This window comes from Montipora foliosa, chromosome 11 (genome assembly GCF_036669935.1).
Source record: "Montipora foliosa isolate CH-2021 chromosome 11, ASM3666993v2, whole genome shotgun sequence".
NCBI classification, from domain to species: Eukaryota; Metazoa; Cnidaria; class Anthozoa; order Scleractinia; family Acroporidae; genus Montipora; species Montipora foliosa.
In genome coordinates, this window is record NC_090879.1 from 12,474,785 (window position 1) to 12,492,284 (window position 17,500).

General features: G+C 41.0%; 2 protein-coding genes across 2 annotated transcripts; one reads left to right on the plus strand and one right to left on the minus strand.

Moving 5' to 3' along the window:
- The first annotated feature begins 9,847 nt into the window (after window positions 1-9,847).
- On the plus strand, window positions 9,848-15,189 carry LOC137976684 (G-protein-signaling modulator 2-like). The gene is made up of 3 exons (XM_068824043.1): window positions 9,848-10,256; window positions 10,455-12,341; window positions 14,356-15,189. Exons 1-2 carry the CDS (start codon window positions 9,848-9,850, stop codon window positions 11,564-11,566), a joined length of 1,521 nt encoding a protein of 506 aa, XP_068680144.1. The 3' UTR covers window positions 11,567-12,341; window positions 14,356-15,189.
- Window positions 15,190-16,090: 901 nt separating this feature from the next.
- Window positions 16,091-17,489, minus strand: LOC137976175 (uncharacterized). Its single transcript, XM_068823467.1, has one exon. The coding sequence runs from the start codon at window positions 17,472-17,474 to the stop codon at window positions 16,095-16,097; it is 1,380 nt and encodes a 459-aa protein (XP_068679568.1). The 5' UTR covers window positions 17,475-17,489; the 3' UTR covers window positions 16,091-16,094.
- Between the last annotated feature and the right edge of the window lie 11 nt (window positions 17,490-17,500).

Consider the following 17,500-nt stretch of genomic DNA (forward strand, 5'->3'; position numbering starts at 1 on the left):
ATTTGAACATTCTATCTCAAAGAGTACTTTAGCCCTAGTACAGACTTTCGTCTATCAGTAGAGGAAACTAGTAGAATGGCTGAATCGTCGATGCAAAAGATTTTAAAACGATAACTCCAGCGTAAATACTTAGGATCTTCCTTCACCGAATGCAACGCTGTAATGATCTTCACCACGCATGCGCTTTCTCACGGGATCTCGCATATGCAAATGAGGAGATAGAAATTGAAGCGCTTGCTGCCACTTTTTCATTTGTTTTGCTTTTTGATCTTTACACCTTTTTTTATGTATATTATTAGCCCCGCGGGCTCATCCAACTTTGTTAGTCTGAGAAATTTACTTGTGCTTATTTCTAACAAACTCGAAATCATGTCATCAGCCCCGCGGGCTCGTGCAATTTTGTTTGTCTGGGAAATTTACTTGTGCTTTTATCTAGCTAACTCGAAATCATGTCATCAACTCTACTAATTTCGCAATTGCTTCTGTCTTATTTTCCAAAGAATCGAAGCCTATGTTGGTTTACCTTGAGGCACTAAAAGTCGCGGGAACGAACGGAGTTGGTGTGGGGACACCAAAAAGATGCAGCAATACGGATTCTGCAACGTAATGAAAACGTCAATGAATCGGTTACCAAGAGTCACTCGGCAACAGAAATGTTTTTAAAGGCGTCAACATCGATCATAGACAGTATTCAAAAAATGGAGGCCAAGAAACTATTATTTTGTGTGTGTGCCAGTTAGTCCAACAAGCCTCGTTCTAAAGCAACTTTTGTATTTTGTCAACTCCTATCAAGGCTATGAATGAAGGGGTAGTTTCTAAAGAAACTGTGGTGCTGCGTCGGTGGGGAAGTAGTATACAAAAATTTGGTTTATCAACGGAGTTGATAATGTAAATTGACCACCGTACAGAGATTCTAAAAGCTGACGTTTCGAGCGTTAGCCCTTCGTTAGAGCGAATCGCTCTGACGAAGATTCGCTCTGACGAAGGGCTAACGCTCGAAACGTCAGCTTTTAGAATCTCTGTACGGTGGTCAATTTACATTATCAACTCCGTTGATAAACCAAATTTTTGTATCCTATCAAGGCTAGTTGGTCTATAATATTAGAACAAGGATAATAGAATAATCTATTAACTACCATCTATGAATATGGTCTATGATATGTAACCACAAATCCACTGGGCAAAGAACGGCCCTAAAGCCACCCTTTGAGGGAGACAAAAAGAACGTTCATGTCCCCTCTCTTTCCAAGGCACAGATTATCAGACTGAGGGCTGGGAAACCGCGAAAAGAAAGGGATAACCATCTCTGTTCCTGACAGCATTGGAGTCCAAGGCCAAAAGATCAAATGAAAGACCATGAGCACCACCGAAGGCTCTATCAATAGCCTCAAATGCAGTCAACTTCCCAAATGCAGAAGGATCATCCGCCAGATTCTCTCCGCAAGGAAAGTATAGAAAATTTAATTGGATATTACGGGACGCCAATTCAAAAAACAATTGCTTCGTCACCGACGTCAACTGGGAGGAAGACTTACTACCCTGTCCTCCCCAGACGTCAATGACCACCTAGCTGTTTACGCGGGCGTCAATCCGCCAGTTATGAATGGAGTCCGGTAAAGCTTTTATCGCATACACCAAAGCAAGCATCTCTTTAGACGAAATAAAGAGACTGAGTTGATCGTTAGACCAATAATCGCAAAGGACCTGGTCACCAGACGGAGAATGAATGACACACCTCCAACCATGCCCTGACGCATTCGTGGAGAGAGTTAAACTGTGATGTTTCTCATCCCTCCACGGGAGACATTGTTCCCAATTATCGAGGAAACGCCAATGCACTATTTCCTCCAACACAGGTTTCGACAAAGAAACTATGCCATCGGAGCTTACCAATGAAATATCTCTACAAACTTCTCTGGTAAAACGTTTAGCGGCCGGAACAGCCAACGAAAAAGGAATACATTTCCCTTGAAACCTCTGCAAGTTTTTTAGAGGAGCAGTAGAAGACTTCCCACCAAGGATACTCTCTCTAAGTCGGGCAAACGACTCAATCTTACGCTCGGGAATGAAGAACGATTGCTTTGTAGAATCTACAATAAAACCCAAATATTCTAAAGACGTTAGTAGGGGACAAGACGGATTTTTTAATGCCAATAGACTACGTGTAACCAAGTTCCACTAGAACAGACAAGACTACAAACAAAGCCGCACATTTCTAGCCGCGCTCAATCGAAAGTTGGCGGACCTCTTCTCCAGAAGAACCGACCACGGGCCACAGGATGTTAAGAGTTCGCCATTTAACCGATCATCGAAATACAACAAGCAAGGGATACCCTTAGACCTCAAACATCCTGACGCCAAAAGCCCTCCTGTATGGTAAACGAAAGGTGATATCTTTCAACCAAACGGTCAAGTAGTGCAAACAAACCACAGACCACCAAAGCTGAAACCAAAATATGATTGCGAAGCTTCTGACAAGAGGATGTGGTCATAGGCTGACTTATCGTCGCACTTCGTCATAAACGAGTTTGGGTACACAAAGCGAGTCACATCAGACAATTTGTCAAGAGAAAAAGGAGCATCTCTCATCCACAAATTTAAGAATCGCGCGTCCAAACAGAGCCTAGGCTTGGAGGGTTCTACAGTTAACGGAAGAACAAGGTGGGGAGGGTCATAAACACCTACCTCGCCCCAAACCCTAAACGCACCCGTTCGAACTCGATTTATAACCTCATTACTAATGAATTCATTGAAATTTTTACAAGAGACATGATTACGAAATTGCTTCTGAGGAGGCAAAATTGAAGAATACCGAACTTTCTTATATACACCGGTAAAGGGTGTTCTTGGAGGACTAGGTCCCAGGCTTCCAGACTATGTTGCAAACCCCCGGATATAAAGTATTCGGGGTTTCTTAGACAAAGACAGTCTAAATCCGGGACTTTTCCAGATGAGAGCACCTCACTCCAGGACTGGGCATGTAATGTCGCTCCCTCCTGAACGGGAACCCCATTTACATTCACCGAAGAAGCCACACTTCTAGGCTTGACACCTCTTACTTCAAGTTTAAATTCATCTAAACTGGTACCTCGACTATCCTTTCCCAAAGTTGAGTTTAACTGGAGAGTCATGGCCTAGCGCAGAAAAAAAGCAAAAACGGAACTTAGCCCAGAGAAAAGAAAAACAAAGGGAAAATTGCAGAATTAAATTATCCTACGTCGAGTGAAAATATCAAAATGTGACTTCTATAGAGTGAACAAGAAACGGGGTTCCCGATAAGGAGAGAAGCAACCGCACACGTCTGAAAACAGAACGTCTAGTGGCTACCGTATGCGGCAGACCAGCAGGAGTTGCTCGGCCCCGACCCTGAACCAAGAAAAAAATTACAAAAAAAAGTTGCAGGAAAATAGGTATGGCAACCTTCTCTATATTCTACATTGCATTTATTCTTCAACGCGAAGGAAATTCAACCACGAACACGGTTCCATAAACTAAAGCCCTTTAAATAACAAACCAATTTTTTTTGTTTCTGTTTTTGTTAAACTAACCAAAATTGAAAACAAATAACCTGTGACTTCTACGAAGCAATGCAAACAAATGACCCAAACAGAAAAGTATTAACCAAAACACAATTTATTCAAATTTCAGTTCGGAAATCAATCACACAAGTACTCAACTACAGCCGCTAAGACAGCACCATTCTACATCGAATTAAAAGAAAAAACCATTAATGAAATTGCCCCAAACGACCAGAGACTCACTATAATATTATAAATATCATTCTCAAACAGAATCCTTCTCTCTATTAGGATTATAGTCACCATAGGTAAAGAAAAACAACAAACATGAAAAGCCAGCAACACTCTGAACAATCCAGAAAAATATACCATCTATATTTTTGTTTTAAAAACCACATGAGTTGCCCACAGCAATAATGAAAGACGCAAATCAGAAAGCAAAATACAGAGCACTACACACAACCGGTAAATCTCTAGAGTTTACCAACATTATTAAGTCCACAGCCAGAAAATTGTTTAGAATTTACAACATTGTAAAGTCCACCGAAACAAAAGAAACATCACAACATTCCAGAATGCCGTGTAACGCTTGAAAAACTCAATCCAATGAAAACTGAACCGAAACAAAATATTTAACTTATTCATAAAATCGCAAAAGAATTACGAAATGAACGCTTGAATACTTTATCCCCTGACGCCTCACAGTCAAAACAACTCACAAATTTAGCCCCACCAGGCACATCTCAAAGGCCAGTATCTCGTATACTTCAAAGGTAGCGTCACCAGGCAAGAAACCTCACAGGCAAAAACCCATAAGTAGAATTCAACACTATAAAAATCAAGTTAGACAAATTGCTAAAAGTGTAGCCCCGCAAGGCACGCCGCACAAGCCATTAACCCCACAAGCAAAATAAACTTCAACATGTCCTCGCACGTAAGCCAAACAAACGACGCACCACCAGGCAAGCCACACAGGTCAAATAATTCAAACGGACCATAAGATTCCTAGAGAGAGAAGGAGAACTAATACTAGACGCAATAGAACTACCACGGCAAGAAATTATATGGTACCTCAGGTTGAGCTTGAAGGGCCGCCACTGGTTGAGCCTGAGGCTGTCCCGCCGCCTGGTAAAACCACAGGTAGTTCAAGCTCACTGTGTGTGCCACGTTTCATCGATTTTTATTTCCATTTTCTAGCAAATTTCCAGACCTAAACTTCGCCTCATATGTTCTCTATATTTACCTACGTGGCACACACAGTGAGCCTGGGCTACCTGTGGTAAACCTGGTTATCGCCCGGTTGCTGGACTTGAATTTGCTCTGGAGCTTGAACTTGACATTCTATAGTAAGTCGGGTGGGTATCACAAAAGGCATCGGGACCACCCGAGTTCACGGCCTCAACTTGAGTGACAGGGTGTGGCACAAAACACTCCGTTATATACTAAATTATTACAATCCCAAGGGAGTTAATTACCAATGCAAATCTGAGTTTGCATAGATCCAACATGTTGAAAATTATGGGGTGGCCAAACTATATCAATCATCCTGTCTACACGCTTGATCAAACGTAAGACTCACAGGGTTGTGGGTAAGATATCTTTGATAATGAATGGATTTTTTATCACACTGCGCGTGCGCACTTGCAACATGTTGGTTGAGACTGGCCAAACGAAAAATTTACACATCCAACACGAGAAGAAAAGAAATCAAGTGAAGCTATGATCTTCGCAATTACGAACGCAATTTTTACAATTGCGTAGAGAAGGCTTCTCTACGCAATTGTAAAAATTGCGTTCGTAACTGCGAAGATCATAGCTTCACTTGATTTCATATCCGCAGTTCATATGATTCATTTCATATACCATTTCATCATTGATTCATTCCTCACGGGACCATTAGAACCCACAAATGACCAGCTCCCAACGTCAGTGGCCTCATACCTCAGTTGGTTAGAGCGTCGCACCGGAATCGCGAGGTCACGGGTTCAAACCCCGTTGAAGTCCTGAATTTTTCAGGCTTCTCTACGCAATTGTAAAAATTGCGTTCGTAACTGCGAAGATCATAGCTTCACTTGATTTCATATCCGCAATTCATATGATTCATTTCATATACCATTTCATCATTGAAGAAAAGAAATGTTGGAAGATTTTGAATCGAATGTTTGATGCTGTATGAAACATGTTCCAACATCATCTAACATGTTGAATGGTCATCAAACATAATGGCCAAAGGCTAAAATGTTAGTTCACCTTTAAACTTCATTGATTTGCGATATACATAAACATTAGCTTAATCAATACCAATTATCCTGTTTCCGACAGGAGCTAGAGGATATGAGGTAAAAGAGCGAATCTCTGTACCCCCATAACAATTATTTGATATTCAGTGATTCTGAGCTGTTCCAAAGCACAGCACAGCACAGCACAGCACAGCACCGCACCGCACCGCACCGCACCGCACCGCACCGCACCGCACCGCACCGCACCGCACCGCACCGCACCGCACCGCACCTCACCGCACCACTCCATTATAGCTAAAACTGTCGTCCAAATAAATGGTATTGGAACAGAAAGTTTCAGGGGCACCCAACGAATCTGTTCCTCACATTATCTGTTCCGCAGAGGAATCCTGCTGGCTGGCAGAAATACAGGTGTTTCGGTGAGCTGGCTGGGAAATTTTGTTATTGATAGAGGTTTTGCCTGGGAATTACTGACTCTTTCTAGCATTTCAACCCGAGCTGGCTGTAGAAACTCTGAAGACTGAGGACGACTAAAAAAAAAAAAAAAAAAGGAACCTCTTCCCTCTCCCAAAGAGTAGTCACAAACATACGACGGCTGGTCAGAGTGATTGCGCTTGCGGAAAAAACCTGTTTTGTCCCAGTTTTGTCGCTTTTGTTCGGTCGTTTCGGATCGAGGCATTTGAAAGCGCGCGGAATTCCTGGCTGGGAAATAAATTTGATCAGCTGGCTGGGAAACCAACCAATTTTATCTAGCTGGCTGGGAAATTTCTTGTGTGCCTTGCTGGGAAAAAGGAACAGATAATGTTTTCCCAGCAACACTCAAAAACACCTGAAAATGCCTTAATAACATTTATTTTCATTAACTGGGATATAATAATACATTTTACAACAAATTGGTCGTTGAGTGCCCCTGAAGTTTGTTCACGGAGTCCTTCAGTGAATAATTAGTAACATCAGATCGATCGATAAATACATCGCTTCAATACTCGGGTGTAAGACCATTTAAGGATTTAAAGACCACAGTGGTTTTCTGCTGTCTACCCAACTTCATAAACACTAGGATATATTAAGAAACAGCAGAAAAACGATCTTAAGTAGAAAGTTGATTTTTAGTCTGATCAACAACAACAAATTTGGTTTTTGCCTATGGTCAAAGCGATCTTCTAATGGCAAATTGGGTGCTTCGTTTTCGAGTTTTGATTGCTTCGTTTTCGACTTAGGGTGCTTATTTCGATTTCGACCTTTTGTGTGCTTCGTGCTATGTTCTTCGTTTTCGAGTGCTTGGTTTTCGATACTTCCCCTGACGTAAAGCTCTGAGAGAAGAATAAATAAGCGTGCTGGTTTACTTAGATGTGCATGTTTACTGGCAGTAAGGCTCATATCTAAATCGTCGGGTACTCTTAAAGCCGGAGACTCTTTTTCTTTTATCTTTACCGGACGTAATTTCATTTTCCGTCAGTCTCCTGTTTTCCGTTTACTTGTGATAATGCTGGAGTCAAAACAACGTATCACAGAGCTGATAATAGAATGATTTCCGCTATATATTCAAAACTGCAACTGAACAAATCACTTTCCGTGCCTTCGCCAAGTAAACACGGTTCTTCCAAACTGCTGTTTTCTTGTTCTGCTGTAATCTCTGTATTGTTTAAACGCTGTCTTATTTGCAAATTATTTGCAAATGGTAAGTTGAGTGCTCCATAGGAGCAATCAATTCTATCCGAACATTGCTACTTTGAAACAAAGCATTTATGGTCAGATTGTTAATCGAGATCAGGTTGGCTCAAAAGATGCTCCTCTGTTTGCTAAGCTTATCAAAAAATATTCGTGTCACTACATCACTATATCTCAGAACTCGATTTGTTTTGACACCATTACAGCTTGTTATAGTTTTTTGCAAAGTTTAATTTATGCTGAATGTTTTGGATTAGTTTCACATTGTGACAAAGGAACGAAAACTAAGTGTATGTTTCTAGTACATTGAGGCAAAGAAAGTAATTGTGAGGCACGGACCATTCCAAGAAAGAAGAGTATTTCCATTTTGTTATTCGTGTTTCTTTTTTTTTTCCTTTTTTTAAGATCAGACTGCAGATTTCTTTCTTTGGTCGCGCTCTAATTACTATGCTGTCTTTCTGAGTGACTCACTGAGGAAGAAAGGTCAGTAATTTTCAAGTTCGTGCTAATGATTGTAAATACTTCAATACTTAAAGAGTATTGAAACCAGCGCTGTTTGCTTGACTGTACCGGTTCGCCAACGGCTGATTAAAGTTCAGGACGAATGAGCAATATCCTGGGCCGGCAGGCTTTACAAAACAATCGTTACACTTGTTTGAATTGAACAAAAGTTTCAGGCGCGCTGCAGTTAAAGTGCTACTATGATCAAAAAATCATTTCCTTTTTTCTTCAGATTTTCAGTGAGTTTGCTTAACACCTCACTGGCAAAATTTTGAGCTTGCATATTTATCGAAAGGCTGTTTACTTTGAGTGTAGATTTTGGATTTCCCGGTCCGCCAATACTCACGTTCAAAACTAACCGATGGGACCTCAGAGGGTTGGATCTGGGGAAAGTGACGTCATTTACTCACCAGCTTAAAATGCAGTTCATTTTATATGCAAAACACTAGTTTAAAAGTCTGAATGCCCGAAACTCCCGTGCCTCGTACACACCCATTGCATGTTATTTTCTCCTCGATCCAGCTCTCTCAAATATTTCAAAGTTAGTAATGGCGGACCATTAAATAGGAAAATTCTAGTTAAAATAAACAGGTGTCTTTTTTAAATCAAGGCTTAAAACTTGGGTCACTTAGTGTTTAGTTAACATAGTTTTGATGCGATGTATTACCATCCACTTAGGGACGATTATATTTTTGGGGGATCTGGATTTCTTACATTTAAGCCGAAAAGACAAACTAGAGGATATGTGTTATTCACAATCAAGGCATCCACAAATACCTATAACATGAATATAAGTTTAGTCCATATCATGCATACGTCAACAAAGTATTTTGTTCAGATATTCAGTTTGTAGAAGGAGAAGGGGGTTTACAGTCTCTAGACCTCAATGCCCCCCCCCCCCCCCACGTCCCCCTCTAAAAGGCTTCAAACATAAAGTATCATGTTCTTGCCCAAAACGCAATGCAATTCCTTTCTACATGTGGTGGACTTATGATGTTTCACAGTTTGTAATTTTAAAGCTCCAATAGCTGACAAATAAATTCTCTAACTTGCTCAATGAACCGCTGATCCTTGGGCTGCATTCATAACTTATTATGAACACCCAGTCAACTATGATCAAAAAAGTGAATAGGACATTTTATGACGAGTCCTCTGCCTTAAGTTTTTCTTTGCTAAAGTTGTCATTGTGCTGGGTTTTTAGTGATAAGTGACGTTTAGACCTCTCTGATTAAATGAAACTCGTTCTGTCATATAGCAATTGGTAAGTCAAATGCAAAACGAAGTGGCATGAATGCGTAAAGATTCAAGAAGCAATTTTTCAGAAGGAATGTTTAAAGCTCTTGTTCTTTCCAAAGCGTTAGTTCACTATTGTGCTAGCATTCTGGCTCACTCGGTTTTCACTGGCAATACGATGCTAAATTTTGCAACTGCCGAACTCGATATGAGTTTTTTTATTTTATCTGTTTGATGATTAAGCAAGTAAAGCAGAACTGTTTTGCTCAGTGGTTGACTTGTGAAAAAAAGGAGGGTGTGATTTGGAGTTATTGGTAAGCTGCAGTCATCCATGACCTTTTACTACTTTATGCTTTTCGCTCTTTTACTTAAACTCCAAAGTGCAGCTCTGCTTGTCACAATCGTGGCCGTTTATTTGTTAACAAAACAAATGAATTATTTTATCTAGAATCGTGATTTATTTCCAGCAAAGGTGAGGGAAAACCCGCCGTGTTAACCCGTTGATACCACCCCTTAACTAACCATCCTGGGAGGGGATAGGGCGAGAAAAACGTTTTCGTCTCGAAGCTAAAAAGCAGATTAAACATCAAGCATCTTTATCTTTCTTTCCTTCCAGCTTTATCCTTGATTTGACATTGGGTCATCTCATTGAAAAAGTTTTAGTTCTCATTTAGTTATTGAAGAATGGTAGATGGGAAGTTAGAGGCTGTAGAGCAGCGAATACTAGAGCTTGTCATTGCGATAAGTGTAGAAGACAGATATCGTGAGGAAAGGGCTCATTTTCATCTCGGCGGTGCTTACCTCAACCTACCTGATTATCAACAAGCCATAAAAACTTATGCGCAAGCATTACATATTTCCATAGAAATAGACTGCAGGGCGGAGGAGGGATCAACCTATGGAAATCTGGGAATTGCGTATTTTAGGCTAGGTAATTTTAAACAAGCCATTGAGTACTACGAAAAACATCTTAGTATTGCTAAAGAAGTAGGTAATAGGGCTGGTGAGGGATCAGCCTATGGAAATCTGGGAAATGCCTATCGCAAACTAGGTTATTTTAAGAAAGCCATTGAGTACTACGAAAAACGTCTTAGTATTGCTAAAGAAGTAGTGGATAGGGCTGGGGAGGGATCAGCCTTTGGAAATCTGGGAAACGCGTATCTTAGTCTAGGTAATTTTTAAAAAGCCATTGAGTACTACAAAAAAGATCTTAGTATTGCTAAAGAAGTAGGGGATAGGGCTGGGGTGGGATCAGCCTATGGAAATCTGGGAAATGCCTATCGCAATCTAGGTAATTTTAAACAAGCCATTGAGCACTGCGAAAAAGGTCTTAGTATTGCTAAAGAAGTAGGGGATAGGGCTGGGGTGGGATCAGCCTATGGAAATCTGGGAAATGCCTATCGCAATCTAGGTAATTTTAAACAAGCCATTGAGCACTGCGAAAAAAGTCTTAGCATTGCTAAAGAAGTTGGTAATAAGGCTGAGGAGGGATCAGCCTATGGAAAGCTGGGAAATGCCTACCGCAATCTAGGTAATTTTAAACAAGCCATTGAGTACTACGAAAAACGTCTTAGTATTGCTAAAGAAGTTGGAGATAGGGCTGGGGAGGGATCGGCCTATGGAAATCTGGGAAATGCCTATGGCAATCTAGAAAGTTTTAAGGAAGCCCTGGAGTACCATGAACGTAGTCTTAGTATTTTCAAGGAAATTGGAAACTGTCTAGGAGAGGGAATCGCGTGGTATTCGCAAGGTCGTGATCATGAATTGTTGGGTTCCTTGAGTAATGCACTCAGTTGTTATCCTTCAAGTATAAAACGTTTTGATGAAACAAGGCATAGTCTGAAGTCAGAAGATGGATGGAAAATAAGTTTTCGTGATACGTATCGCTTGTCATACACTGCTCTGTGGAGTACACTTTTTAAGAATGGAGAGATTGAAGAAGCTTTGTATGCTGCCGAGAAAGGTCGAGCACAGGCTTTGATGGATATTTTGCAAGATCAATACGGCATTGACTCTCAGTCATTGTCTGCACTTGCTCCGAATCAAACTCTTACAGCTGCATTAGAGCTTTTACCTTCACAAGCCGTTTTTGTTGCACTTGACAACAACAAGATCACGTTTTGGGTGCTAAGAAATGACAGGAAGATCAGCTTTCGACAAAACGAAATTGCAAATGGAAGTGCTGATTTGTTGATGGAAACTATTTTGAAAGGGATCGGCGTAGGGGATGGTGTCAGATGCGAGAATCGTTCTTTGGATTCACTACGCAATGACCTGTCTTGCAGCAAAACCCTATCAGTGAGAAAGAAGTTCTACCATCTTCATCATCTGTCAACTCTTTACAGCCGTTGTATGATGTCTTACTCGAGCCAATTGCAGACTTGCTCCAAGGAAATGAGTTAATCGTTGTTCGCGATGGACCATTTTGCTTGGCTCCATATTGTGCATTGAGTAAATCTATCAGGATCCGCACCATTCCCTCGTTGACCGCTTTTAATGTGATCGTTGGTGCACCTGAAGACTTCCAAAGTACGACTGGAGCCCTGCTTGTAGGTGATCCGTGGTTGAAGGAAGTTACTAACAAGAAAGGGGATCCTATTTTGGAACAGCTTCCGTGCGCAAAACAAGAAGTAGAGATGATTGGACAACTTCTGCAGACAACACCACTGACTTGAAAAAGTGCCACGAAAGCTGAGGTGCTGAAAAGTATGAAATCAGTTGCTTTAGTTCACATTGCAGCACATGGATGCCAAAAAACGGGAGAAATTGCTTTAGCTCCAAATAACGAACGGAAATCTCCAATCCCCAAAGAGGAAGACTTCATTTTGAAAATGTCGGATGTTCAGACAATTTCTCTTCGAGCAAGACTAGTTGTGCTGTTTTGTTGTCACAGTGCCCGGGGAGAAGTGAAGTCTGAGGGAGTGGTGGGAATTGCAAGGGCTTTCCTGTGTGCTGGAGCTCGGTCTGTTTTGGTGTCACTCTGGGCAATTGATGACGAGGTAACGTTGCTGTTCATGAGGAGCTTCTACCAGCACCTGGTAGACGGAAAAAGCGCAGGTGCAGCTCTTCAACAAGCAATGAAATCTTTCCGAGAGTCAAAGCAGTATTGCGCTGTAAAGCACTGGGCGCCATTTGTACTGGTTGGCGATGATGTCAAGCTGTAATTTCCATAAAAATGGTAAGTGAAGTTCGAGTTTAACTTAGAAAGCAAGAATACTTTCAAATTGGAAAATTGACGATAGGAATCAAATAGACCTAAGATGGCATGATAACAAGCTGCTACAATAGACAAAAGTAGTTAGGAAGGTTATGTAAATGAACCGCACCAGAGCTGTATGTACTTCAACCCGCTTCTGTGAAAGCGCAAAAGAAATAGTTTCACCTTCTCTTATATAGACCCCTCCCCCTAATCTTCCTACTAAAACCATTTAGTTTTGCAGAACAATTTAATGAGGTGGGAGGGGAGAGAAGCAACGAAGACGTCAAAAGTGCTAACCTTCCCAAAAGTTTTGTCTATGATTGTAGCTTCGTAGTTGAAACAATCCAAAGTTTCCTCCAACACGCTTTTGTCGCAAATGTCATTTCGATATGCCTATCACGCATGCATGTTAACTGGTGAAGATGGCTCACTTTATCACCTCGTGATGTCTCTTTTGGTGTTTCCGTTCTCTCAGAGATCCCCAAACGTCATCTTTTGTAAGGAATTCGAAGACAGCATCGTCCTGCTCGTAGCCATTCGCATCTTAAGTTCACGATCCCTTCACTATACATGCAGTTGGGGAAATACCATCTTTCGACATCTCATTCTTAGCAGTATGCGGGACGTGTATCAGCTCCCATAAGTTGCCTGACGCTCAGTGGTAGAGCACATGTTTTCTACTTAAATAATTTCAACAGATGTTAAGAGCATATGGATTTTTTTCTACGTGTACCTGTGTTGAATGCTGTAGAATATATTATCATATATTTCAAATAACCCATTAATAACCCAGGCTTCAACGGGGCTCGAAGCCATGGCTGTGCGATTGCGCTACACTACTACTCTACCAACTTAGCAACCAAGTTAACTGGGAGCCTCGTCACTTTTGAGTGCGAATTGCATCCCATAAAAGGTCCAAGGGTGAAAGATTGAGTGCTATATAGACTATTATTGGAATGTGTATATATTTAAACTGTGGAAATTGAAATACATGAAAAATGGAGCCGATAAGCGATGTTAACCAAAAGCTTCATCATTCTATATTTTTCTTCATCATATCTACATCTACATTTTTCAGCACTCGGTAAAGTCCCTTTTTGACTTAAAGCTGTTTCTGCCTTGGTGATCTCATACACCATAAACCTTTTTAGAGACAACACTGCCAAGCCGGCCTCTTTTGCTGGAGAGAACAGGACAGCCACAACAGCTGGGACTCCATCCCTACTCTTCTCGAACAGTGTGTGGGTTCTTTAACGTCCCGGAATTTATGAACATAGAAGATAATTGTGAGACGGGGCCAACGGTTTATAGTCCTCCGAGAAGATTTAAAAGTCTAACAATTTGCATCTGAAATTAGAAAGGCAGCACGACAACAAGATCCTGAGTGTTGGTCCGGCCGGGGTTCGAACCCGCGGCCTCCCACGTGACAACCCGATGCTCATCCAACTGAGCATCATTCATTGGTTCATCTCTTATGGAATATAACTCAAACTCACAAGTGACCAGCTCCCAGTTGGCTTGTAAAACAAAGTTGATAGAGCTGTGCAGTGCAATCGCGCGGTTTGCGCCTCGTTCAAGCCTGGGTTTTTTCCAGGCTTTCTTTTGCAACTTGTAACTGCTTATTAAAGACCCATGTTCACCCAAAAGGCATTGAGCGCCGCGTGGAATTTCACACGGACGAAAAATCCAAAAATCACCGGGGAGTACCTATTGAAAACGCTGGAACTATTTCAAAACAACGACACAAGTGCACAATGTATTTTGGATGAACATGGGTCGTAAAGTTGCTGGTTAAAAGTGATGATCTCCAAGATCTCTTGTACCCGTTTTGTTGAGTCACTCACTGGGTAAGAATGTACCATCTCATTTATGTGGCACCAGTTAACTTCTCGGTCCGTCATCAATGTGACAGGTCGATTATTGTGAGGACGCTTTATATATTATGTTTGAACTTCAGTCCAAGCTGAAAGGATTTTGATATTTTTGCGTCCAGGGAAACGCAGATTTAAAACAAGAAGGTGACGAAAACCCTTTGGAACTGAAGACCTCAAAATGGCGAGTGGAGAATTTCTGGAGCGAGGAAAAAGACAAACCAGGATATTTAATGATGACGGATGAGTGGTTTACTGAGTTTGTCTACGAGGTTGTTATGGACAAAAAATATGTCCCACCTGATGTACTTCTAAAACATCTTTATTAAGAGTCAAAAATGATATCCTATTGAACATGAATAAGCAACATCTTACTTTACTAATTTTGTTAGACCTGAGTTCTGCTTTCGATACAGTTGACCATGACATCTTGTTGAAGCAACTCAGCTCTAAGTTTGCAGTATCTGGAACAGTTATTGAATGGTTGCGTTCGTATCTTGACGAAAGATGCCTACGTATCTTAATCAATACAACACAATCTAGAAGGTTTAAGTTGAACTTTGGAGTACCTCAAGGTTCGTGTCTCGGTCCGCTGCTCTTTACTGTTTACGCTAGTAAACTATTTGGTGTAATTAAACATCACCTACCAACGATACATTGCTATGCGGACGATACACAACTAACTCTATGTCTCGTTTAGTCCTAATGATAAGACTGGTCAAGATGAAGCTGTTGCAGCCGTGCAAAGATGTGTTGATGATATCAGATTGTGAATGACTACTGATAAACTTCTTCTTAACGATGACAAGACTGAGTTTTTTGTGATTGGCACCAAACAACAGCTCGCCAAAATTCAACTTAACAGCATTCCTATTGGTCAGTTTGAAATAAAACTTACGTCATCTGTTAGGAACTTGGAAGTGTGGTTTGATTCCACATTGTCAATGAACTCACATATCAACAAGACTTGTTCATTAGCATTCTACTACTTGTATAATATCAGAAAAATTAGAAGTACTTGTCTAGAGAATCTACTGAAAAGCTGATTCATGCTTTTGTTAGTAGTCGTATAGACTATTGCAATAGCCTTCTTTTTGGCCTACCAGCCTATCAAATACATAAAATCCAAAGGGTCCAAAACGCTGCAGCCAGATTAATACATAACGAATCTAAGTACTGCAGAATAACACCATTATTGTATAATTTGCACTGGCTGCCTGTTACATTCCGCATAGAATTTAAAATTTTACTTTTGGTATATTAGGCTATGCTCCAGGGTATATAACAGAGTTTATTAATATTAAGAATGAGGGTAGATATAGGTTACGTTCCAATTCGAATGGAATCTTACTTAAGTATGTTAATTATCTTTTATATTGATAGTCTTTAATTTACTGTTGTTTTAATTATTTATATTAGTATATTAGTTATATATAAGTTATTATTATTATGTAATGGCGGTGTTAGAGGAAGAGCCAATAGTCCTACCGGCATGGGACCCCATGGGCTAATCTCGTACCCAGATCTCACTCTGTCACTGGAAATGTGAGATCTGGTAAACTTCGACAGTACACCATTTTTCATTGGCTTCTAAAAAAGATTTTGTAATAAAGACTAACGATAAAAAGTCACGACGTTTCGACCCCTCGGAGGTCATTTTCAAGTGAGAATAAAAGTTTTAAGAATTAGCATAAATATGTAAAAACTAGATAAAAATGCGGCGAACGCCGAAATGTGATAAAAATATGTACAAAAGTGTAAAAAATGCTAAAAATATATGGAGTAATGAACGGTAGCTAGAGAAAACAATAGACAAAAAAAAAATAAATAAATAAATAAATAATTAATTACAAGAACTGTTCTAAACAAATAATTTGGCGCGGATAGAGTCACACTGTTTGTTTAGCGATGGTTTCAGTTCTTTTATAAAAAACATTTCAAAAACAAGACAATCAAACTTGTTCTGGCACTTCCTCAGAATTCTAAAACTCTTTGCGATGTTGTTAGGTTCCAATGCATGTTTCTCTCTCAGATGGTCGCCGATGGTTGCCCCTTTGTGCTCTTCAATGCGCTGGTGAAGGTGCCGGCAGGTATATCCGACATAACCTGCGTCGCACAGGTCACACTTGAATTGGTACACAACGCACTGTTGGCTTACAAGGGGTGGCTTCTCTTCACGGACCCGGATCTCTTCTTTGATCTTTTTGCTCGTGTAGACAGGGGTAATATCCGCACTGATCTTACGGCTTAGGTCGGCAAGTTGTCTCCGTACGGCGTTCGCAGATTTTTGGTCCTTGAAGGGCAACACGACTCTGATTGGGTCCCCACGCTTCTCATCAACGTGGGTGCGTGATTCCTCGGAAACTTTTGAATCAACGAAAAGGCGGATGGTGGACTGCACATGATCTTCAGGATAACACAGACGGGAAAAGATCTCTTTGAGGCGTTCACATTCCTCGTGAAAGGCCTTCCATGTAGACGAGAGCTTAAACGCACGGTTAAGCATGGTATTTATCAGTGACCGTTTATATCTCGCGTCAACGTGGCTGTGATAATGTAACAACAGTCCGGTGTCAGTTGGTTTTCGGTACACCGTTGTGTTCAGGTAGCATCCATTCCTGATTACGTTCATTCCAAGAAAGGGTAGTCTGCCATTTTCTTCGAGCTCCATTGTGAAATCAATAGAAGGGTGACTGTTGTTTAGTGTCGTTAAGAAATCTATAGCTGCTTCAACATCAGGCATTGCGCTAAGGGTGTCATCAACATAGCGCTTGTAAAAGGCGGGCATCTTGTTTTCTGTTTCCAGCTGTTTCTCGATGTTACACATGAAGGCGTTTGCCATGAGAGGCCCCAGCGGCGAGCCCATTGCCACACCGTCCACTTGTTCGTACAAGTTTCCTTCAAACTGGAAAAGCTGATTTTTGGTGGCGATTCTTAACAGTTCTATCAGGGCCTGCTTCGTGATATTAAGATCGTGTTCTTTGTTGAACCAGTCGTTCTCAAAGGCTCTCTCTGCAATACTCTCAATGGTTTCGTCCACAGGAACATTAGTAAAGAGTGATGACACATCATACGACACCAAAACATCATGCTCTTTGATTTTCATTTCACGGAGTTCGTCAGCAAAAACAAAAATGTCACCGACGGTATGGTCGTTGACGGACATGGGCTTTAGCTTTTCGTCCAGCCACTTGGCAAGTTTATAATTGTATGTTCCTGTGGCAGATAAGATGGGACGCATGGCTAACTTCTTCTTGTGGGTTTTAG

Coding starts and splice junctions, on each gene's coding strand:
- LOC137976684 (XM_068824043.1), top strand. CDS start 9,848: ATGGTAGATGGGAAGTTAGAGGCTGTAGAGCAGCGAATACTAGAGCTT. Junction 10,257..10,454: donor GTACTACGAAAAACGTCTTA/GTATTGCTAAAG, acceptor ATCGCAATCTAG/GTAATTTTAAACAAGCCATT.
- LOC137976175 (XM_068823467.1), bottom strand. CDS start 17,474: ATGCGTCCCATCTTATCTGCCACAGGAACATACAATTATAAACTTGCC.